This window comes from Achroia grisella, unplaced genomic scaffold, assembly GCF_030625045.1.
Source record: "Achroia grisella isolate CSIRO2021 unplaced genomic scaffold, CSIRO_AGI_Agris_v1 utg782, whole genome shotgun sequence".
In the NCBI taxonomy this organism is placed as follows: domain Eukaryota; kingdom Metazoa; phylum Arthropoda; class Insecta; order Lepidoptera; family Pyralidae; genus Achroia; species Achroia grisella.
The window spans coordinates 2769373-2795709 of NW_026713022.1; the positions used below are offsets into that span (position 1 = coordinate 2769373).

The 26337-nt window shown below is 35.0% G+C and overlaps 1 protein-coding gene across 1 annotated transcript in view; it reads left to right on the forward strand.

The window, feature by feature from the left end:
• Nucleotides 1-26337, forward strand: part of LOC131851188 (chromosome transmission fidelity protein 18 homolog) — a 48562-nt gene that overhangs the window by 3964 nt on the left and 18261 nt on the right. The window contains 12 exon segments of the mRNA XM_059201636.1: nucleotides 2937-3113; nucleotides 3709-3928; nucleotides 4675-4803; nucleotides 5210-5369; nucleotides 6151-6352; nucleotides 7250-7398; nucleotides 7950-8091; nucleotides 8093-8111; nucleotides 9658-9863; nucleotides 10531-10675; nucleotides 12053-12144; nucleotides 12661-12804. Coding sequence (XP_059057619.1) covers nucleotides 2937-3113; nucleotides 3709-3928; nucleotides 4675-4803; nucleotides 5210-5369; nucleotides 6151-6352; nucleotides 7250-7398; nucleotides 7950-8091; nucleotides 8093-8111; nucleotides 9658-9863; nucleotides 10531-10675; nucleotides 12053-12144; nucleotides 12661-12804 — 1785 coding nt within the window.

The window sequence follows — 26337 nt, forward strand, 5'->3', positions numbered from 1 at the left end:
TGCGGATGTATTTGGCATTGTCCATCTACTAAGGGAGTCTGCATTCCCAACTAATTTTCCTGGTCTATATTTAATATTGTAATTATAACAACCCAGTTTCAGTGACCACCTTAACATTCTTGGTGATATTTGGTCAGGAATGGGTTTTACAGGATTGAAAAGACCAACAAGCGGCTTATGGTCTGTAATAATATCAAATTTACGACCAGCCAGATACTCATGAAATTTTGTGATACCAAATATAATAGCAAGAGCCTCCTTATCAATTTGTCCATAGCGCCGCTCATGTGGCTGAAGAGTTCGAGAAGCCATCATAATTGGTCGTTCTGACCCATCATCCATTACATGAACCATCACAGCTCCTAGACCATATTCAGAAGAGTCACAAATTAACAGCAATGTTCTGTTTAATTCATATCCAACTAATGTCAAATCCGATGATAGAAGACTTTTTGCTTTGTCAAAGGCCACTTGTTCTACAACACTCCACATCCAGGGTTGTTTTGAGTCCAATAGTCTGTACAATGGTTCCAGAATAGTTGCCTTGTCAGGCAAGAATTTTTCATAAAAATTGTACAGGCCCAAAAATGCCCTTAATGATACCTTATTCTGGGGTGCAGGTTTCTCTTTTATCTCCTTAACTTTTAATGGAGATGGATGTAGTCCTTCGCCATCAATCATGTGTCCTAAAAAGGTTATGCTGTCTGATGCAAAGACACATTTTTTTAAATTAAGGCGAAATCCCATAGAATCCAGTTTACCCAATACCATACATAATCTTCCATTATGTTCCTCCATATTTTTTCCACAGACAGCAATGTCATCGAGTAAACATGCTACTCCTTCCATGTTAGCAAATGCTGTTGACATTAAACGCTGGAAAATAGCTGGTGCTGCACTCACACCAAATGCCAAACGGTTCATCCTCATTAATCCCATGTGGGTATTTAGTGTTAATAGATTAGCTGTCTCTTTATCCACTTTCACCTGTGTATATGCTTGCTTCAGGTCAAGTTTACTAAATACCCGTCCTCCACTTAACTTTGCAAAAGCTTCGGCTGATGTGGGCAGTGGGTATGTGTCTGTATTTATAGAAACATTAACTGTGGCACGATAATCCCCACATATGCGTAAGCTGCCATCCTCTTTTTTAACAACTCTAATAGGTGTGGCCCATTTTGAATACTTCACTGGTGTCAAAACGCCATCATCAATCATTTGTATTAAAGTAGTTTCCACCTGTTGCTTGAGTGGAAATGGCACTGGTCGAGCTTTGAAATATTTTGGTGGCATCTCAGGCCGTACATGCAAAGAAACCTCTGGACCAGTATATTCACCTAAATCATTTTTGAATAAATTTGGAAATTTATTTGTGAGGGATGTTAATTCATCATAGGTCCAGCACAATCCAGAAATATGTATCGCCAGAGGCTTGAACCAATTCCTTCCTAATAAACTTGGCCCTTTGCCTGTTATCACCAACAGCTCACATTGTGCCTCTTTGCCACCAAGACTAGCTCGAACGTTAGCCAGTCCTAACACCTTCAGTGGTTCACGCGTCCATGTCACCAATTTTATGTTGGTAGGAATTAGTGGGGGTGGTGTAACCCATAATTTGTGGTAAGTTTCTTCTGATATTATTGTTCTTGAAGCTCCAGAATCTATTTCCATAGAAAGATTCACTCCATCTATCCTCACCTCTGCTTTAATTACTGGGAGGTTATTCTCCCCACAATTATACACACCCAACATCTCTTCGGGCAAGGATTTTAAGCTTCCCTCACCACATTCTGTAGTCTGGTGTACTTTTGCCAGTCTCTTTGCACACGCAGAAGCAATGTGTCCATAACGCTTACAGAAGTAACACCTTGCTTTAGCAAAAGGACATCGTTCGCCAGTTTTGTGTAATTTTCCACAATGTCGACAGTCATTCGATTTTATCCTACCAATTTCCATAGGTTCCGAAACATGGAATGGAGTTTGCTTCTGCACCTTGGTATCGGGGTATAAATCCAAACATGTGGCTTGATAGTTGAGACACAACTGAAGAGCACTTTCATAAGTAAGATCCTTTGTTCTCAATAATTCCCTTTTCAAGCGCACATCATTCACCCCTAATACGAGCCTGTCCCTCAACTGACGTTGTAAGTCCGAAAAGTTGCACTTCACAGCTAATAAACTTACAGCTGCTACAAAGTCCTGAATACTTTCACTTTGTAATTGATGACGTTTATGAAATTTTTCCGTTTGTAAAATTTCATTAATTTCCGGTTCATAAAATTTGTCCAAAACTTGCAAAATTTGCGAAAATTCCACTTCAGTTGGTCGATGTGGCACTAATAAGGATACAATTAAACCATAAGTCTCTTTTCCACATTGAGATAAAAACAATGAACGAGCTTTATCAATGTTCTGTTCACCATAGCCAGCGGCATCGAGAGCACACAGTAATTGTTCTTTATAGTCACTCCATTTGTCTGTTTTTGGATTAAAATGTCCCGGAAGCACTATATTATTAATATTTGACATCATTTTCGCAAAATTACATTTATTTTCCTCAGTCGCCATTAAAAGATACAACTTGGTTGAGATTGGAAGCAAAACTATTTAATATTCATCATAATTACATAAGTACCCTCACATAAATCAATTTACAAATAATAATCAAACTACCCATAGTTTACATACATAACAGTATGTACGGAATTGTATTGCATCAACCACCTCAAATAAAGAATGTGAATAATATATTGCTAGTGTCAACAAAATAATTGAAGTTTTACTGTATAAAATTTTGTTTCCTATTTTATTACACTTTACGTATCTGTGTTTAATATACAATAAATTTCTCTAAGAAGAATAAAAAGCTCTTATTAATTATTTATACAAATGTTTATTATATTTAGTTATTAGTTAAAATGGCTTAATTTTTTTAGTTAGAAGACAAACTCAGTCAGCCACCTCAAGAGTCAGAAGATCCTGTTCAAGTTATAGAAACTGACGCTAACAATAATCTATGGCTGGAGAAGTATCGCCCACAGTCATATTTGGATTTGTTATCAGAAGAGCCAGTCAACAGGGCGTTGTTACACTGGCTACATTTATGGGACAAGGTTTGACTACACATTACTTTATTATAATAATAATAACCCAGTATAATTCACACCATACTATCTAATACCATGCTAAGCTGAGCTTTTGTTATGGGTACTAAACAACTGTAAGAAATAATTAAAAATATTTTAAAATATATATATAGAAAACAACCAGATCAATACAAACAATGTAACTTGTGAATTCATGTATGTCGTGCGAGATATCGAACCTGCGACTATCGGATGTAAGATAGTGTGTGCCACCGCTACACCACAAAAGCTTAAACATTTAACTGCTGTTTAATGTTATGACATACCAAATTAATTGGAATCAGTATAATTGACTACAAAAGGGCATTTGGGTGAGAATTAGTCAGGTAATGTGTTAAAACTTAAAGATGCCATGCATATTATTCTATAATTTCACTGCAAATCTGTTCAAAATACTTGTATTCTTATTATTGACTGATATAAATCTAAGAACTAGATAACTCAAACAAACTTAAACTCAAACTACAAAGTTGCTTGGCAGCTTGAATTTGTTGGTCGGCGTTACCCACACAGACAACAAAGTTTTTTTATTATTTTTACAAAGTCTACCTATGTTTTTCAGGTAGTGTTTAAAAAAGAGGTGAAGATCTCAGAGCCACAACAACGAAATAGTTTCAGCAAGCGTACCGGTCAGTTTCAATTGACAAATAAGTGGAAAGGCAAAAAAGAAGCGGAACCAGAGATTGATGAAGATGGTAGACCACATCACAAAGTGGCGCTGCTGTGTGGTCCACCAGGTGTGGGGAAGACTACACTTGCACACTTACTAGCTAAAATATCTGGTAAGTTTTTTTCTGTTAAATGTGACTTATTACTATCAAAATTTACTAAGATTTCTATGGGTAATTTGGATCTGAAACATTATAATTGAGAAGCTATTCCAGCGTTTTTATGCGTGTGGTATTCATGGTATCAATAATAATAATCCAGGACTCCTCACAGAGGGGTCTTCTAGTCCCAAATTTAGCAGAGCTTGTGTTATAGGTGTTAGACAACTGATAAAAATAATTAAATATATTTTTTGTGAAACAAACTATCATGCTTATTAATACAAATGTTCCTCCACCGAGGAATTATCCGAAGCGAACCCACGACCGTCGGAAGAAATGCGATGTGCTAAATCGCTAGAACAATTTTGTCAAAAGGAAATAGTCTAATCAGTGTTTGGAACCCGAACAGAGCAGTCCCTCTAAGCAGCACCTGTTCACTAGTCTGATGGATGAGTCTAGATGAACTAACCAACTTAGTACATTGCTAACAATAGTAAATTTTTTTTCATTAAAGTGAGAAATTTTGATTTTCTTTTTATGCTTCCGTATTTGCGCCTACGGTATACTCTCGCTTCTGCAGATAATGTTGGGGTTTTATTTATTTATGAACTGTTTTTTTTGTTTGTGTTGAGTTGGTTGGTGAATTTTAAAATTTATGTTTAATTGTGAATTTTGTGATGAACGGTCTACTTTACTAACACTACTTTTCCCCCCGGGGACAGCGGAGACTTAAGATCAACCTAATATGTTTGTGTCAGGATACCGGGCAGTGGAGTTGAACGCGTCAGACGAACGCAGCGTGGAAGCGTTCCGAGGCGCGCTGCAGGCGGCCACACTCATGCGCTCCGTGCTTGACAAGGACAGAAGACCTAATTGTCTTATACTAGGTAGGAAACCAGTCTTTGCCTACCTTTACACGTACCCTCTAATTGTAATATGTAATCGTAATGCATGGCCCATAAATGCTAAGTAGTACATAAGCATATATAGAACATGATGTAAATGGTTTTTTTTTTTCAAAGATTAATTGGAATGGTGCATTGTATACGCTTGCGGGGCATCAGTGGACGATGATAAAATGAGTATGAGGTCTGGTCAGTTAGCTCATCGTGGCAAATTCACCACGAATTTATCATGATGGCTTCCAGGCATCGCGTGGAGGTCAACATGTCATGGTACATTGCTAGCAATGCGGTTATTAATCTATATAACCATTATAACATAATCTCCCTTCCCGCCAATCGTTACATATTAGTAGGTCATTTTTAAATCATAACCTGCATATAATTACAGATGAAATCGACGGCGCACCACTGCCCACAGTAGAATTGCTGGTCAAGTGGTGTACGGCGTCTGTGGCTGAAGGCAAGAAGAAAGCAAGGACCCATCCTTTGCGCAGACCTGTTATAGCTATATGCAATGACTTGTATGCCACGTCGCTAAGGCCACTAAGGTATGTATCTTTATATATCTATATTAAATATTATTGTATATATATTTATTAATATTCGCACAAGTTTTACAATTCAAGATTATTGATATATTTTCTTGTCATCATTAGTTACAATGCAGAACAGAAATAAAATATAGATTAAAGTCTCTCTAAAGGCATGCTAATGGGTATGATTTTTGTTTAGTGTACACTAAACAAATAAATGTTTTCAAATTCAATATCATTTTGAATATTATTTTGGACTACACATTAAAAAGTTAAGCTAAGTTCTTTTGGTTGGTCCTGATTACTAATATTATAAACGCGGAAGGTATGCGCGGTAACTCGCAAAAACTACGGAATGGATTTTAATGAAATTTTACAGTAATGTAGCTCATACATCAGAATAACACATAGAATACAAATTTCATGTAGGTGACACCGCGGGCACAGCTAGTATTACATAAAACAAATGTGATGAAATAGAGAACAGTTCACAGGTCAGCATCGTTGGTGATAAAAGTGGGTTGGGCTACTTGTGAGCACGTGGTCTGGTGTACTAATATTATAAATGTGGAAGTTTGTGAGTATGGATGGATGGATGTTTATTACTATATCACGCAAAAACTACTAAATGGATTTTAATGAAACTTTACAGTAATGTAGCTCATACATCAGAATAACACATGGGCATTCAAAAAGATATTATGTAAATTGGGTAAATGTGTAACAGACGAAGTTGCGCGGGCACAAGTAGTATTGCATAAAACAAGCGTGGTGAAGTAGTGAACCGTTCACACAGGGCAGTAGCGCTGGTGATACAAGTGGGTGGGGCGACTTGCGAGCGCGTGGTCCGGAGGTTGTCCCGGATGGCCGCGGGCGAGGGCGTGTCGGCGGCGCCCCGCACGCTCGCCGCGCTCGCGACGCGAGCTGCGGGCGACTTACGTGCCGCCGTGCATCTCCTCGCACTCGTACACGCTCGCGCCGGCGCCGCGGCCAGACAGGTACCTTATTAATTATATTTATTATGTACTACCTATTCCCGCGTCTTTGTCCGTGTTGAAATAACCTTATTTTTCTAAAATAAAAATAGCTTAAGTCCTTATTACATCAGCTACCTGCCAAAAATAGTACCGTCAAAATAGGTTCAGCCATTTCAGAGATTAACCGGAACAAACGGACAGATAAATATTGTAACAAATGTTATTTTGCTGTATGTACCGTATTCATATGCATGTAGTAAAAACGGTTATTTCAATATTACAAACAGACACTCCAATTTTATTTATATGTATATATTATTTATTTGAAACAGAAATATGTGTACGAAAATTTTGAAGAAACAATGACATTTACAGTAGTATACAAAATTGTGTTGTGGAAATCGACGCTCTCCACCGAGTTTATGTAATTCCAGTATATATATGATATGACGTTACTTAGATTACGTTAGCCTAATAAAAATGACAAACCTTTTAAATTTATATTAACCAAAACAAAGAAAACTGAAGTTATATGACGGAAACGGTGGCAAAGAGTTGTTTATATATATTACTTCAGATGGTAGCGGGTTTGTATAATTGTGTCTTGTTGGTTTAATATAAGTTATTTTTTATTTAAATTATTTGTACATAATTAATCTGTACTTAATGCCATATGTCTCTAACAGCTAATCATCAGATAAAAACAGCGTTTGAAAGGCAGTGGTGGAAAAAAGCACATTTTTGGTATTTAATATTTAAATACATAAATGCTAAAACGTCTTTAAGTTTATTTGCCTGTACATAAAACACATCCAAACAAATGTTCTACTGAAAATAATTGAAAATAATTAGAAAAGCATTTGTGATGTAAGAAATTTATAGCAACAATTGTTCATTATTATCTTATTTTATTTACAGCTTAAAATGGAGGATGTGGAAAATGCAGCAATAGGGACAAAAGATTGTCACAAGAGTCTAATGCAGGCTCTACAGGCGGTGTTTACAGTCAACGATCAGAATCCAGCAGAAATTATGAAGACGATCCAGGCAGCCGGGGAATATGATAGGTAATGTATTGTTAATCATGATTGATTGCTTTGTACCATGCTTACTTGTGATTGGCTTTTTCATCCCCCAAAGTGTTGGAAAGTATATCCATAGTTTATAACGACAAGAAAGCTGTATTTGCATGTAAAACTTTTATCAAGGTCTTATTTTTTTTATTCTATAATCATAGGCTTATTTTTTAACTGTAGCAAAATATCTAGCCATTAATGAGTTATAGAAGTTTAGACAAGAATGGAAAAGCTCATAATGAAAAAATAGAACATTTTATTTTTGCTTAGGCAGAGTTGTGCAATGTGTATGAGAAAAGACAATTCATTATATCCCAATAAGAAAAGGTTTTAATTATATTATAAAATAATAACATAATAAATGTACTAGTAGAGTTTTTAGCTAGTACTCAGTTATTTTATTATTTTAATATAAGTTATTTTTTATGTTTCTATCGCATTATTTGGTGTCTGCGTGTGTCATCTTCTACTGTACAGCTATCTCTAATTAATTTTAGAGTTTAGTGGACCAACTCAACTACAAAATCTAATTAATTCTGCAGATTAGTGGATGGAATCTTCGAGAACTATGTATTGAGTCGAGTGGACGGTCGGATGCTGGTAAGTTTACTTTGGCCTGTACACGACGCCGTCAATACATGGAAAATATACGCAAAACACTCGTTATATCTATTATTGAAAATAATGTATCGCCAGATGCATTTGTGATGTCCAAGAAATTTATAGCAACAATTGTTTCATTTTTTTTTAATTTATTTGACGATATGTTATAGTAGTTTAGCACAATAATAAATACTAATACCGTCGATAATAAATACTTAAATAAAAAGAACATGAAGAGGTAATGCCACTACAGAGGAAACCACACATCCTATGTGGTAGCTTATTCATGTATAAACGAAATATCTCCTTTGGAAAGTTTGCACTCTATCATGAAGAGATAAACATATAGTCGTATTTTTAAGGCAGCCGAAGTCAATGACGTTTACTGTGTTGTGTATTTGATAAAATAAAAATAGTGTTGTGACAAAGTGAATAATTGAAAAAAATCCTGAATTAATGGAATTGACAATTGTCTATCTAGTGAAAAGTGTTGGAAAGTCTATCCATAGTTTTCGACAAGAAAGCTGTATTTACATACCAACAAGTTTTCGACAACTATGTTCCTTTTTTTTATACCTATAATGAATACTTATTTTTGAAACATGAAGAAAAAAATTGCGAGAAACTTTTAATGAGTTATTTACAATACATCATGTAGTTAAAACTATAGATGTATAAAATATCTAACATAATATAGTTAGGTAATAAAAATAAAAAAACTTGTGCTTATTACAAAATTTGTTTTTATTCATCATCAATAAAAATCATTGTTGCTTTCGGTGACATTATATTATAAAATCTGTCTGAAAAATTGACAATAATTTATGAAACAGTGTTTTGGTCCACGTTTTCCAGAGACTGAAATTGTTCATTTTTTTGTATTTTAGACGAAGATATGGCTCCATATCTTATAAGTTATGTTTTTACATACCATTATTTTTTTACTAGCCATATTAATAATCAATTTCTCCTCAAATACGTGTTTGTGTTTTCTATCATTATTTGGTGTCTAAAGCGTGTGTCTCTTCTTCTGTACAGCTATCTTGACATGCATGGTTGAGGATCCATTTCCATCCATCCAACTCAACTACATTGGTACGAATTAATTCTGCAGATTAGTGGACTATTACAACAAACACAACAGAGAAAAAATTATCAAAAACAATGGACAAAACAGTGTGGTGGCAAAAAAAGACACTCGTGCTCTGGCTGCGGTTACGACGCCGAATTACTGGACGAACAAAATGACGACCGACGCTCGCGACGTTGACGACGACGTGTTGGCACTAATGGCTCCATTGAGGGCCAAGTTTCGCTTTGTAATAAGCTGTCAAATAACTGATTGTAGTTACATAACACTAGTTTATTTTTTTAATTTATTTGAAAATAGAAATAATATTATTTTGTAGTTTGAAATGATTAACCACACACTCATTGTTCATTCATGTATAAACAAAATATTCCTTTAAATATGGCAACATTATCATGAAGAGATAAAAACATAGTTCCGAAGAATATCCTTCAATTCTGGTCCCTGACGTATCTAGGTAGCTAACTCTGAAAAAAGGGGGAGCACAATAGATACAATAGACCTACATAAGATCACATTGCTGGTTTCGTATTGTTTGTTGCTTGGATCTGTCCAAGCAACAAATAATAGCCGAAACCCCCAATAAAAAAACATTTTTAATTTACAGATGTATAGAAAAAGACAAGAGTTGGAGAGTATAGTACATTCAATATACAGCGGTTGTGCGCCCTCTGTCGCCCTCAGTCGGAAATCTCTACAATTGGACTTACTGCCATTGTTGCCGTATCTTCTGTCGCCCTCTTTACGATCCGCTAATGTACAAGTGAGTATAATTTTTTTTATAGAACAGGTGACAGACAGTGATTAGCGCCGCCCATGTGCACCCACAACATCAGGCGAATTGCAAGAGCGTTGCCGGAGTTTTAAGAAGGAATAAGCTCTTTTCTTAAAAGTTTCAATATCGTAGCGATTCGGAAATACTATTGTTGGAAGGTGATTCTACAATGTGGTTGTGGGTGGCAAAAATTTTCTAGAAAACCGGATTGTGGAGGACCGCCATTCATCCAGATGATCAGGGTGGTATTTTAGTTTCGGACGGGTGGTCTAAGGTGAAACATAGCAGCTGGTATTAATTCGAACAATTCCTCAGAACAGTCACCGTGATATATGCGGTACGAATAGTACGCACAATTCCAAGTACTAGATTTTCTAGGTGATGGAGCGTTGTAATAGACCAGTGTTCATTGACCTGTGGTTCATGGATCCCTGAGGGTCCAAGATTATGAAGCGCGGGATTTTCATTTAATGTCAGACATATACACCTATGTACATACACAATGTAAATAAACTGGCTTTAAAAAAAGAAGTTCTGACGAGTTTCATGCTGGAAAAAAAAATACATAAAACTTGTTGTTCATAAGCTAGCCGCTTATGAACGTCAAGTTTTTTGTATAGTCCTTACATGGATAAATGATTTTTGATTCGAACAGTTGTGCAGTGAGAGCGAGCGTCGTTCGTTGAGTGCGTGTGCGTCCGCCATGTGCGACTACGGCCTGCAACTGGCGCCGCGCCGCCAGCCCGCAGGACTGTTCATGCTGGACATCGAACCAGACATATACAAGATCGCATTCTTTGGTAACACACACCTTCTTTCATGAAACTTCTATAATATCTATCTGTGAAACTTCTATAAAGCTGCATTGCGGTGACTCACTCACTGATTGACATAGTTGTTCTCCCAGAAAAAGCGTCGGTGGGTTGAGACAATGTATGGGAGAAATGTTCCTTTGGTTAGGGTGACCACGAGAAAATTCCGAAAGTCACATTGTTAGTTACCGTTGGTAATTTGACCAATTTTTATGAAATTTTATATGCATATTCAGTAGGTCTGAGAACTTAGAGGTTAAGAACCCTTATCACTTAGGGGTATGAAAAATATATAGTAGCCGATTCTTAGACCTACTGAATATGCATATAAAATTTCATAAAAACCCCTAATTTTTACGCTCCTACCATCAACCCCAATTTTTTAATAGCGATTTTAAGGGCGAAACAACGTTTGCGGTCTGTTAGTCTTTATATAACTAGGATAGCAAACAAGCTGTAGGGACCTGAGCTAAGGACGTACCTACCGAAGGACCGTAAAATACTTAAGCGGGCTGTAAATTTTTATAATTTAAATATATATCGTACCGGAGGGAAAGTAATTGTTAGTAATGTGGACTGATTACCGTATTGCTAACAATTTACCATGCCTGGTTGACCTCCATACGGTTGGAAACCATCGTGATAAATTCTTGATGAATTTACCACTATGAGCTATGAGCCAACGATATCCAAACACAACCCTGGCGTGGCAAATGGATTGTCGTGGACTAGTGCCCCCATTGCTTACAATGTAAGGTTTATCTCCACCCGGTTCCGCCTGGAAACTTTCTAATAAGTTATTGGTGAATTTGTCACGATGGACTAACTAACCTGAACTCACGTTCATCCTATCATTCTCGTCTGGTGCCCTGCAGAATTTACCAATAGACGAGTGCACTATTCCTCTATTATCAATAAAAAAATATGTATGGTAAATGCATGGCGGCTACAATAGATGAGGCCGAAGTACTTTTTCCAGGCTGTACGGCTTTTTTCAATGTTAACTTAATATTTAAGATAGATGTCTTTGATGTAAATTAAATAAACTTTAAAATAAAATTTGACGGCTTCAGTTGTCTAGCGGTTTAGCACGCCGCCTAACTTCACAAAACATTTTGTATTCATGATTATTTGTATCAGCCTGGGCGTTTATGGGTATGTATGTATTTATGAAAAAGAAAATCTATGTATTTGTATCAGTTATCTAGTACCCATAACACCAGTTTAAGCTAGTTTAACACACAGCACATATAGACCCATATGGTGCTGTGTGAATTGTCTTGAGATTATTCAAGGCCACAAACAAAAACAATCAATAATTTGTGGTTTTAGGTAACAAAAATAATGAATAATTTGTGGTTTTAGGTAATGAAGAGCGAGCCCGGCCGCCGCCCGCGGTGAGACAGGCCATTGCGAGGGAACAACAATTAGAAATGATTAGGCGAAACGAAGAAATGGTAATTATCTTACTAGGCGTTAGTCGGGGCAGTGCCCCGGGGCCCTCAAGCTCAGAGAGCCCTCGAACCCTTACCAAAAAATCTCGAACAGAAAATATTCGTTTAGGGATATCATTTATAATTAGTACGATCTTTTGTCCAAGTGCCGGTTTCGCCTTTCCGATATGTTGGGTTCCAAATGGGTCTCTGGGAGGCGTGGGTCATGCACCATGGCATACTCGCCGCTAGCGGCACCTGATAGCTCCCAAAGTTTTGGAATGCTATATCTCGGGAAAACAAAAGCTCCCTATAAAAAACTGGCACTTAGACAAACTATTCTAACCATTATGAAGCCTATAACCATATAATTTCACTGTAGACCACTAAGCAAAATGCGGGTTAAACTTGGCGTAACTCTTAAAAAGATATTATGTAAATTGGGCGAAATATGATAAATGTCAAGTAAGTGTGATGCAGACGAAGTTGCGTGGGTTAACTAGTTTATTTTTATTTTTTAGATGTAACGTTTGTTTACAGATATCGAAAGGAAGCGCGAAGCAAAACACTTCGAATGACAAATCAAAGGCTAACAAAGAAACGAGCAAGGAATTTATGGAGGCACGCATACCGAACCATTTGCAAAGGTTGCAACCGAAAGCTGTAGAGAAAACTACTACACAGGTAAGCTTTTTTATTGTTATTTCGGATTTATTTTTGATAGTTTCTCGGTTTGTAGTCTTTGTATGTCCGTTTAATTTTACAGTGTTATAACTCTATAACAATATTACTCTTTTATTTTTATATTAAACCACAAGTGGTTCTTTATTGGTAGATTGCTATTTTTAAAAATAATATTCTGTTGTAACAATTTTAACCTCAATTCACTCACAATGATTTACAATGACCGATTATGAAAAAATAGATTTTTTTTTGTTTAAATAAACTTAATTTAAGCGCTTTTGAATAGTCATAGTTATCATTATATTAATTTGCCGCTCATTCGGAAAGCTGTCTCATCACAAGAAGAACGAGCAAGAACCTGCATGTTGCTCTTTTACATTTCCAATTCGAAACATGCGAATACAAACCACCGACTAGCAATAATTTATTAGGGTCAGATATTAAATACACAATAGGATTGAAACAGTCGTAGTGATTAGAGCAGACCAGTCCCAACAACCAGCACTCGTTCACGAGTATGATGTATGAGCCAGCCATCACTGCGCTCGACCATATTTTAATAAATGCAAATAAGAAATAGGAATTATGACAGGATAAGGCTATTCTGACGACCTCGCTGGCCTGGATTAGCACAACGCCTTACTTCCAAAGGTTCCTTTTTCGCACGGTATAAACATTTTGTATTCATGAATATGATCATTTGTATCGGTCTGGGTATTTCGTATGTAAATTATGTATGTATTTAAAAAAATATATACTTATTTATATCAGTTGTCTAGTACACATAACACATTGCTCACCCTGGGACTAGATTGCACTGTGTTAATTGTCCAGGGATATTATTATTATTATAGTATTGCCAACAATAATAATTACAAATTACTATGAGATAAGGAAGTGTAAGATCAATGTTACTTGTTTTGTAAATTGAAATGTATTTGGATGAAACTGACTTCTATGACTTTATAATAAAATCTTATTTCAGTCAGCAAAGAAAGTGCTAGATTCTATGTGGTCGCGGTATGGAGCGCGGAAAGTAGATTGCGGTTTACTTGCTTGATGGAATATATTAGTGCTGTGCCTCTGTGATGTTGAGCTTGTATATCGATATTGTATTTCCCTTACTACAAAATATTTGGCGCTTGAGTTTTAGTCATGAGACCTAAGACACTCGTTTATAGTTTAAATAAAAACTATATTTGATACATCTAATATATAAAAATAAAGTGTCACAGTGATTGTTATTGATTGTTATTAAACTCCTTCTAACGGTTTGTCCGTTACCTTATGGTTTTTTTTATATGTTGAGATTAGGTCGTAGACTATTTTATATACCCCAAGGTGATAGGGATGTCCCTATCTAGAAATTTGTCTTATTGTGTTAACTAAATTAATAAAACACATGTAACTTTTTTTCAATAAAATTCTCGAATTTAATGGTAACTTAATCAGAGATTTGTAGCTTTATTCCTATAAGATGAATACTTCAATCTTATAGGAATAAAGATTTTTTGAACACTTCATAAATCGACAATAGAAACATGCATGTACATGTTATTTAGGAAATACATACTTTTAGTTATTATTAATACCGTACTTAGAGTAGTTTTTAAGAATATAAAACTTTATTTTATATTTGGAATATTTTTACTACTATTTAGGCAAAGTTGCATGCAAGTACTGCTTTATTTGAAGCAAATGAGTCAGCTTTATACAAGATTCTCATTTTGGCCTGTTTAGTTCTCATACGCGACACATTCTATACGAGATGCAGTCTGCGAATCTCTCTAATTAAAACTGTGTTTGCTTAATCTGCATCGCGTATTGTGTGAGCGTGAAAGCGCTCTGGAGCTTGAGTATCATAGATTATAAATATTTAAGTAGGGGCAGTTGTTTATGTATTTTGAATGGAAACTTATAAAATTTCGTAATAAAGTTATTAGAGGATGAAATATTAATACAAAAAATTTGACGTTCACAAATGATTAAAATGACCTATATCAATAATTTTAATTTTTCATTTGATTTGATTTAAAACATTATAGCATATACATATATAATAAAGTCGTAATATGGTAAACGCGAAAATATGTTTGTCTGTCGGTTTGTTTTTTACCTTTTCACGGCTAAAAGACAACGGTTTATTTTGTTATAATCAATGGTGATAGAATGATGCATCCACCTGCGTTAACGATTACGCTAACAGGGCACCAATGGAGGATGATAAGATGAACATGAGATCAGGTCAGGGGAACTGCGTGGAGGTTAACCTTGCTAGCTATGGAGTAATTAGTTCAGATTACTATATCAGCCGCCAAGTTTGCTTAATAAAATGTGTTTCGGTTGTAGAGTGAGAAAAGTCAGTGAAATTACAGGCCTCTTATAGGCATGACATCTTCTTCCTTTGGAATGGCGACGCAAGAACGGTATCACGGGTGTCGACGATTACTGCTTAACATCAGCTTGTAAATTACATAGAATATAGGACATATTTTACCCAAATGGGCAGCGGAGCGGTATACCACTAGTTATTTATTATAACTTATTTATTTATTTTAATCACTCAATTTAATTATCATTTATTTTTAATAGAATTGCCTTGCTTGTATCTGCTACGTGTCTCTCAGAGACAATATAACCGTGTATACACCTCGCGTGTCACCGTATAGTCTATGATAAACGCGGTAATACGGAGTCACGTAATCACAGCAATCTCCCGCCGAGAGCGAGCACAAAAAGATATAATTAACTGGTGTCCCGCCGTGTTCACACTTGTCACGTCACTCTGATATCGTGTCATATAATATTTATTTGTGATACAGGCATGTGATCACTAGTATCATGGTAACAAATTTGAAATTATTATTTTGCAAATATTTTTATTTTAACCCATGATGCAAAAAGAGGCACCGTAGTCTGCCTATGGCATCGTAGCTCCTAAACGAATGGACCAATTAAGATGCGTTTTTTTTTACGTCGTCATTCTTATGTCCACGTATTTTTTAATTTGACTTAGGTATTGGATTTTGCTTAACCGAATTTTTTTAATTCTATTTAATTAAATGTGTAAATGTAAATGTAAAAATGTGTTCGTTTAACGTCTATAGATGTCAATTCAGGAAGACAGCTAGTATTTACACAGATAACTAACAGTTACCCGCAACTGTGCCTGCACAAATTTTCATCCCCTATTTCACTTTCCTCAAATTATTTTTTGAGATCTATCTTCATATCAAATATAAAATAATAATTATGATTACTAATAGACTTTCATAAGAAAGTATCGACTGTATTTGTTTTATAAAATCATAATCGGCAACACTCCCCCTGATAACCCTTCCATTATTTAAAGACCCCGTCAAAAAAACCTTATAAATTATTAGAGGAAAAGTTTTTTCTTAAAGCCATCAAGCGTCAGAGAGCGGCAGTTGTGATTTTTAATTCCCATTAAGAGGGGGCCCAATTTGTCAATACTGCTCGTAGAGGGGTGGCAGGCGGCAGGGGAGGGGGGTGGGGGGTAGGGGGCTGTAAATACAATAACTAATTATAATAAAAGGGTTGTGGCCAACTCTATTAAAAACTCAGTAAGAATTCCATCAGAGCGACCGATAGACGCGACTTACACTGGGCAATATTATTGTACTGATATGTTATATATAGTATTTAATAGTATTAGAATCTTCTTATATATACAATTCTCGTGTCATGTTCGGCTTGATCGATTTATATTAATTTTATTTGCAGTAGGTCTGACAATCGGCTACTATAAATTTTTCATAGCCCTAAGTAATAAGGGTTAAATGCCACATTATATAGAAATAATAAAAAAATTGTACAAGAAATAAAAATAAATGTTAGGGGTGGGATAACACTTATCACTTAGGGGTATGAAAAATAGAGAGTAGCCGATTTTCAGACCTACTGCATATAAAATTTCATTTAAATTAGTCAAGCCGTTTCGGATGAGTATGGTAACTAACACACGATACACAAGAATTTTATATATAAGATACATGACCAAATTTCAAATGTTAATAAAATATATTGTTATAAAATTCAAATGATAAAGGTAATCCGCTGTATCTTGTGAATTTCTGTCTACTAACCACAATGTTATACTGCGATTTATGAAATATTTTCGTAAATTAATAAATATATAAGTTTAAGTTTAAGCGTATATGTACATTTTTTTATTTATCAGCAAAAAACATATATAAATGTATCTGTCGCAGTGTGCGTTGTTCCTCATGTCATTTTTCTTTCAACTTTTTCTCCGCTAATGGCGTATAGATAGGGTGGAGCTTGCTGTCAATTCATTGCGCAATTTGTAATCCACCAGACAATACTGTCGCTCTTGTACACGTTACTTAATGGTGATCTTACAATCTTCTAATAAATAAATATAATAAAAATTTACAATAATTGTAAATTGTAAAAAATGAAATAGGTACTTCTTTTTTAGTAGGAGGGAATAATTTAAATTGTAATTATTGGATGTGAAATAAAAATTATTATTATCATTGTTATTATAATAAATCTATACATATAAATAAAATTGGAGTGTCTGTTTGTAATATTGAAATAACGGTTTTTTACTACGTGCATATGAATATAAATACGGTACATACACCAAAATAACATTTTTTACTATTTTTGACGGGACTTTCTTTTGGCAGGTAGCTGATGCAATAAGGAGTAACTTTGGCTATTTTCATCTAAGAACAAAGTGAAAATTAGATAGTAAATTTTGAAGTTTCTATATTAAAGTCATCACGCAGTTTTACATTGAGGTTTTAAAAATTATATGTTATTTTCCACTTCGCTTCGACTTTTGACTCGGTATACTATAGTTTTAAAAACTAACTTGATATATATGCACAATTATCTACTCCTAGACAATTATCTATCCTATTTACAAAACAAGCATCTAAGTATTTCTATCACTAGTCTAGTACCCAGAACACAAGGTCTGCTCACTGTGGGACTAGATGGCGCTGTGTAGTAATATAATAATAGTCTAGGGTTATTATTATTTATCATCAGGTAAAGAAACTTTATCGTAATTTAGAATAAATTATAAAATACTAGATGTGCCCGCGGTTTCACCCTCGTAAAATTTTAATAAAAAATATACCCTATGTGTTATTCTGAGCTATATAATATCGCTCGTATCGAATCCTTTAAATAACTTCATTTACTGGCTGTTAGATGGCGTGAAGTAACAAAATGTTGATATTCTATTTTTTTGTTTCATTTATAGACAATATTTGTTTTTTTTTAAATAAAGAGTACCCTATGTTCATTCTAATACCTCCAATAACATGTGTACAATTTCATGAAGATCGGTTCTGTAGTTTTTGCGTGAAAGTGTAACAAACACACACTTTCACATTTATAATATTATTAGTAAGGATAAGAAATAAACTGTTATTTGAGGCATGATATGGTAAACAATATAATGTACCCTACTTAGTAGCAGGCCGGCAATAAAAGTGGAAACAAAATAATCGCCGTATTACGTCACTCCCATAATAGTGAAACATAAAATCTCAACAAAGTACCCGGGTCCATCCCACTAAACTACCACTTTGGCTTCGGTCGCGTGCCACGGCGGGCGGCGGGTTAACAGCGAGTAAATTTATTAGGTGGGCGTGAATCCCATTTTTGTTCGCCACTGTAACGGCAAAGTGGAGAGCACTAATCAGGGTTGCCAACCTTTAAATAGTTAGCCTCGTACGAAGACATAAATAAAATATATAATCCTGTATATAACCTATTAGGTCAAGTCTTATCTCGTACATAATTGTTATGTTGCCATATTGCCAATTAATAATGATTAATTTTATAAATGTGTATTATTAGTTGCCAATACATTTCATTAATAATAAATATTTGTTTATTTGTGAACTATTTTAAATACAGTATAAAATGTTATATGGAGAGCACTAATCAGGGTTGCTAACCATAATACATTTAGTTTCTTACGAAGAAATCAAAATATCTGATATAATCCTGTATATTACCTATTTGGCCAATTTTGATCTCGTACATAATTGTTGTGTTGCAATATTGTCCATTAATAATTGTGTGCAGTTTTATTGTAATTAAATAAATTTATGTTATTAGTTACAATACATTTCTTTAATAATAATATGGTGAGCGATTTTGACTACAGTTAAAGACGTTAGAAAACATAGCCCTTACAGAATCTGCTTATACGAAGTGTTCAAATATTTATAATAATAATTTATTCAACATAGCACAATAAACAGAGGAAAATATAGAAGAACTCCTCATAGATAACCTCACATTAAATTGTCGGTCAAAAAATCACGTTCGGAGTAATAAAATTTATTAACAATAACCTAAAAAGAGTACGTTTCAAGTCCTGAAAACAGGAAAAATTATAACCTAAGGTAGGTTATAATTTTTCCTGGTTTGTATATGTCATGTTTATAGGTAACTCTAAGTACATCTTTTTTCTTTCTTTTTGACTATTTCGTGTTCCAAAATCTCGTATATAGGATGAAAATGTCCACGGTTAAAAATTATATATGTGTATTAAAATTCTTGTACGGTTGGCATCCCTGGCACTAATACATGTTAATAAACTTGACCACCCATTCAGTATCTTTGGATACTATTCTGCCCTTTATGTTGTTTTCGTTGGTATGTATTAATGTATCAATAGAAGGGTTAATATTGAAGTGGTATTTATTGATAATAATAATGTTCAATTCGAATCATTATCCATAGTGTTAGTTACAATTTCTTAAATCACTTAAAATGCTAGTAAAACATAAGTATAACACAACAAATGGACACTTCATTGCATTAACTACTATTGTAAATGCTTCAATAAAGTAAACCTAGAGGTAGAATAGATTGTTACCAATGGGTACTAGAAGCTCAATGCGAGCAATGTATGCTATGTCACTTCGATCTCCTCGCGGTCGTGCTGGGTGAAATCGTATTGATGGGCTATTTGAACTGACATGAAGTCTCTCAGGGCTATCGTCCTCCTTTAATAATATATATCGTGAAATTTTCATTTTACATTAGTTTTTTTGTAAAACTTGACATTCAAGCAGACAAAAAGTACACCTCGTCACGACTTTTAGATTTTACTTTAAGTAACTATTAATATAAAGTATACAACAGGTTTACAGTGTGTTATATAATACCGGACAGACGTCCTGTCTTACTGAATCCACGAACTGTCTAGGGTATGAAGCTAAAATAATTTTTACCTGAAATTTTACAATTTTATGCGAAATTTTCTTAATTTTTCTTAATTTTAGATTAAAAAACAATAGCAAATATAATTGAAATCAGTCATAGTCATAGGTCGTTCTCAAGTTAGGACGTTACTAAGGGAAATACATTTTAAAATGTTTTTACGTACATACATGTAGATTAAAGCGAGAATATAAAATAGAGGTTATCTGAAATTTTCCAATTTTCTGGAAATATACAATACAGTAATCAATCAATCATTAAATATGAATGAAATCAGTTAAGTCGTTCACCAGTTGTAGCGAAATGAAAGGAAATAGAAACTCATACTTATATATAGATTTGCAAGATAACTAGCCGTGTAGTTATGTTAAGACGCCAGCACTGAGTGCCGTCGTTGGCTTCTAATTGTCGACACTCGCATCCGGAATTGTATACTTACTAGTTTTATATCGTGTATATTTTTCACGCAGAACTAGGTTAAAACATTTCAGCAAAAGCTATGCGGTATGTTGTAGATGTGTATTGCTGTATTAATTAAAATATGATTGCTAGATTTTGAAAGCGTTGTATTATGAATTGTATATAGCTATATTTACTGAAACTTTCAGACCTTAAAATATTTTAATGTAAATACTTTAAAATATCTGAAAGTATGATAATAAAACCCAGGACTACTCAGTCTGAGTAGACAGTTAGAGGACAAAATAGTACCAAGCAATCTAATGTTATGTGCACTAGACAACTGATATAATTAAATACACAATATTTAAATATTGTGGAAATAATAGAAAAAACACTCAGAACAATCGATCATACTCATATTTACAAATGTTTGCATCAAGATAGCAATCGAATCCGCGATCATAACCAAGTAAGACTATGTGATAAACGGCTAGACCACCGGGTCTATATATATACATATGTGTAGCATTTCTATGCAAATGACATATCTTAATTGATTCATAATGTTCTGTTATGACCATTTTGATACTTTGAGGAAGTTAGGCGGTTAGAACATAAAAATAGTGTTAACTTAAACTATTAATTTAATTTTAAACATTTTAAATGACATTATTTTATGATTCCATCAGCACATTTAGGTTTAGGTGTAAAATATGAACAGACAACATAACTTGCACTTTTGCCATTTCGAACCAATGTTGCTATAAATTTGGTTTTATGCGAGTCTCTGTGTGTTAGAATGGGACTAGTTATAAAACTATATAAAACAAAAGTATGTAAAAGCTTATGACCGTGAAGTCTCTCTACCCTATCCTAGGTGTAAAGATAAATAGAAAACAAATCTAAAGTATTTATGTAAACCAATTGGTAACAAATTGCACAAATTCATTAATTAGCCTTAATAAATCAAGATGAACGCGCAAATATACAAATGGAAAATGTAATTCCATTCGTGGCTAACATCATAAAAGTAGAAGCGCGCCGTTTCATTCCTTTATCACTCCTAACTTCCCAGCATTAAGCTCCCGACGCTCATAATAGAGGCAATAACACTCAGACTCGGAAAGAGTGCCCCTATAATACGTCGGGTAAACGAATATGTGGGGAAATTGCGAGGAGCCAGCGCAGATGTGATTGCGAGCGGCCGGATACTGGCAATCATCAATCTACGCCCCCGTCCGCCGCCCGGTCGTAAATCACGCGCACAATGGTCGAAGGAAGTTCTTAAGAAGAAAAACTATAGGTCATATCCTTCCTGGGAGGCGGCCAATCGGAAGCGGGCTCCGAGTACCCCCACCACCCCTGAAGGGTTATTCGGTTAGGGCGAGATTTTTCCACGTCTCTGACGCGGCGAGCCGTCGTCACTCATACCGGGATTATGCGTAAGCCCCGCGAACTGATAGCGAACCGATCGTGATGTGACGGTTTCCCCGTTTGAATTATTTATTTTGATAAGTTCCCGGTCCGCCGGCAAATTGCTTTGCGTCAGCTCGGATGATGTTATATACTCCGCGAACTGGTTTTCTGCCAATTGAATATGATGCCAATCGATAATTGCTTTTGGGTTGGCATCATGGGAAATACAAATGAGATAGACTTGTCATTATGTTATTTCTGATACAAATCTCTGTTGTTTGTTAATTGTGTATTTTGTAATAGTCTTTTGCGTAGAGGAGTTTCTATTTGTCTTTATTACATACCATAGTACTTTATTACATTTCAAGTCTATTTGCTATAGGATGTACTTTGCATTGCTAACAATGATTCCTGTAGGCCCCATCTCTAGTGGGACCTGCTCTACTACAACTACGCTTACTAACAACTCTTTTTTTTCTCTTGTTGGTCTCACGCTAATTTCGTCATCGAGTCGCTTTATTAGTGGAAAATATCTTATTATATAGTATTTGATAGAGTTGCGTGATATTTACAGATTGTTAATGTTATTACTTTAATTAAAAGAAACGGAAGTACCTACTGGGGAAAAAAGCATTATAGCGCTGCTTGTTAACATCACATTGGCTTAATTGTTTATCTATCTGTAATGTAAATAAATGACTTACTTACATAGTTACTTAGGTTTTTTTAAGACTATTACTATTATTAAGAACATCACGGGTCCTAGCAAGTTTTATTTATTATTATTAATTTCTTAATTTAAAATGTAAATAATGACAGCGTCAAGGTAAAAAAAGTATATTATTGTTACCTTAACTTATCCGTAGAATGGCATTTGGATATTTTATCACAATAAATTGATGGTTAAATTTGAATTGTAAGTCCCGAGAGGTGTCGGCAGCAGTTCAAATTGTGAATTAGACGGCCTGCGGGGTGGGCGAGCCGCTTGTTAGCTAGTTTTTACTGCAACCCCTTTGTCCGGGAATCTGCATCAATACGACCAACATTATACAAATTGTTGAGATTACCATGTAGGTAATTTATAATATTTTTGTTTAATGTAATTGGAATGGTAGGTAGGTTGACTACATGATGGTAAGCTAATCATCATGTGTATATTTGAACAGCACTACGGTCATCACATTATCATGTGGCACCCGTGATACCACTCATGCGTTGCCATTCCGGAAGACATGTACACAGTAATTTTACAGTCCTATAGCCTTTTATTATTTACTAGCTACTCGCCCAGGCTTCGTGTATTATACATATAGACGTTCCTCTTGAATCACTATATCTATTGCTAAAACCTGCATTAAAATTCGTTGCGTAGTTTAAAAGATCTAAGCGAACAGAGAGAGGAAGCGCCTTAATTTTATTCCATGTAAAGATTTTTTAACTGAAACACAGATTACAAAGCAAGCTGCTTGGCTGCATATGTATCCTATAATCCTAGTGGTATTTCATTTCATAAAATGTAATGCATTAACAAATTCCATAATCGTCCACATTTACCATTTTATAAAACAAATATCATGAATATATCTAACAGGTTCTAACACAAATAGGCATAGAGCACGGGCCCCGGGGGCGATGGGCCGTTCGTTTTCCAAATTCAAATAATGGAGTAACGAGCTCGCGGCGAGAGGGCCCCGCCGTGGCGGTGCAATCATACCGCTAATCTGCACCGACACTGCACTAGGGATGTTTTAACTTATGGCAACATCCGCGTCACATATAACAAAATAACTTTTGTATGAAACTGTGTAACCACTCGTTTTAGAATTTCGTATTTGCATGTAATTGTGTAGATTAATTATGAAGGTTTCGCATAATAACAGTGCTAACTCTTAAAACGTGGTTTATGTTTGCACGTGAAGCCTTTTCCAACATCATCATCATCATTTCAGCCTCCCTCAAAAATCTCCATGACGTTCGGTCCTGCGCTCGCAACCAACGCTTTCAATCGATCTTGACCAGATCTTCCATCCACCTTGGGGGACCTTCCCACATTACGTCTTTCGGTTTGCGGTCGTCACTCGAGGACTTACTGCCCCAACGGCCACCTGTCCTACAAACTATGTGCCCTGTCCTACAAACTATGTGCCCTGCCCATTGCCACATCAGATTCGCTTCAGATTCGCATCAGGCTATGTCGGTCACTCTGGTCCTTCTGAGGAACTCCTCATTTCTGATTCGATCACGCAGAGAAACTCCGAGCATATCCCTCTTCATTGCTTTTGAGTGACTTTGAGCTTATTTACGAGGCCCATAGGCCCATAGAAGACTCCACAATTTGATTTAAATATACCCAGCGAAATCTAGGCATGGTAACTGTTGCGTTCACCACAACGCGTTCTTGTCTTGATAACAGTCTTGTTAATATATTTAAATGTATTTATATGAACTTATTTATATCCAATAGGGGGAGTCTACTACTTTTTTCTATTCTTTAGAAATATAATTAAACTTTATATAAGCACCTCGGGATATTAATATTTTGTTTATCATACCGCTCATTCGGATCTCCGTGATTCTGTGACCTATCAGTTTGTGTAACTTAATACAAAATATTTTTAGTATTAGACTATAGTAGATATACTATAGTTAAATGTGATAACATTTGCAAGCAATTGTTACTAAAAATTCACTTGAATTCTTGTATCATATGTAAGTAACAAAACAAAACATGTTTAGTATAAAATTGTAAAAGCTCTTTTTAGAAATGATAATGTTGTAACATTATCATTTCTAAAAAGTACATTTCTTATACATTTTAGATACTGTGTTCATAACTCTTATTTTAGTAATTTCTGTGATGCATCAACTTGCAAGTGATTAATTTCGTAGATTGATTGTGAAGGTTATTTCTCCATATGGACGTAATTAATAATAAAACCTGTTATTTTTAAAAGACAACTTTTGATTCTATTAGAATTTTTGTTAACACAACGTTACAACGTTGCATATATTCACATACAAGCTTGTTTAATATGTATGTAGTTCGTTAGTTACTATATGACGTCATATACTTATATAATAACCTATTTATACACATGTTACCTTATTATCAGTAATTACTAATTACGCACGAATATTAAATTTTAGTTAACAAGTAATCTAATATTCACTAATATATTTAGTGAGCGTCTAACAATCTCACCGCTAAAATATTTACGTACTTACATGCTGTAATTTTCATTTCACTCCGCATTATCGGGATTACGGTCCCAATTTCCCAGCCCCTCTCACTCTATTATTGTAACTAATCTTGTCACTAATCCTACTACGATTACCGAACGGTGTGTGGTGTGGTTCCAAATTCAAACAGGCTCAAATAATGCGGTTCCAAATTTAAACACGCGTATAATTTTCAAAATTGGAAGTGCGCGCGCCATATGCGACGCCTGAGGGCATATTTTTTTTGGCGCCGCATAGTCGGAACCCGTTCGGAAACGCAGCGAGCGGGCTAAGCAAACGAATGTATTCACTGCCAGTAGTAGGGTGAAAGGATAATAAACGTTTTTATTGGCTTTATCCCGTTGTGTCTGAGTCTAAGCCAACAATCCTATTTTAGCCATCTTGGCAAAGAGCAAAAGAACATTTAATAGTTTTAAGTAAGAATTTATTCTGTTATTTGCCTTCATAATGGAGAAGCTGCTAATTTTTATAGTGTTTGTTGTATATATCTTATAATTTTGAATAGGTATATAAAATTGTCAAATATTTACTATATTTCTATAGACTTTAATAACGTTGACTCAAATCATCGTAATCAAATTAGCTAGAAAATAAAATTAGTTAGAAAATAATAATATATATTATATTAAGTGTAAACAATCCTTATATAACATGCCCTCTTTAGCGTTGCAGATTCTATCAAAACCTCATTTAGTATCTCAATAGACAAGAGCGCGAGATAACGCCAAGCCTCAAAATTCACCCTGAAGTCTCGTTTAAAACGCGAGATGGATTTCTTAAAGAGCGTCATATGCATAGCGTCTAATCTTTTATATGCTCTTGTGCAAACATGTGGCATATTGCAAGGGAGCCTATCTGATTACCGCAAACAATTCTGAAAGCCGGCCTCGGCCACGGCTTTGATTACAGCAACTAGCGCTCCGGGCCAAATCGACCCGCGCAGCAAAACGCAGGGTTAATTGCAATTTGTTTGGCCGACGGATTCTTTTGTGTTGCGTTTTGTTAATGCACTTGTTAATGTGTGTTTAGTTGATGACCGGAGGATAATAGAAATGTTTAAACTTACACGCGCAGAGGCAACATTAATGGTGTATTTTGTTTGATACTTAAGGGAGTTGATTTTGATATGTTATTTATTTTAATACTGGTTGTTTTCGAATTCTTTCTAGCTTTACTGTCGCAAGTGTATTTGAGTATTTACGTTGGTAATAATATGTAAGAAAATATTAGTAAACA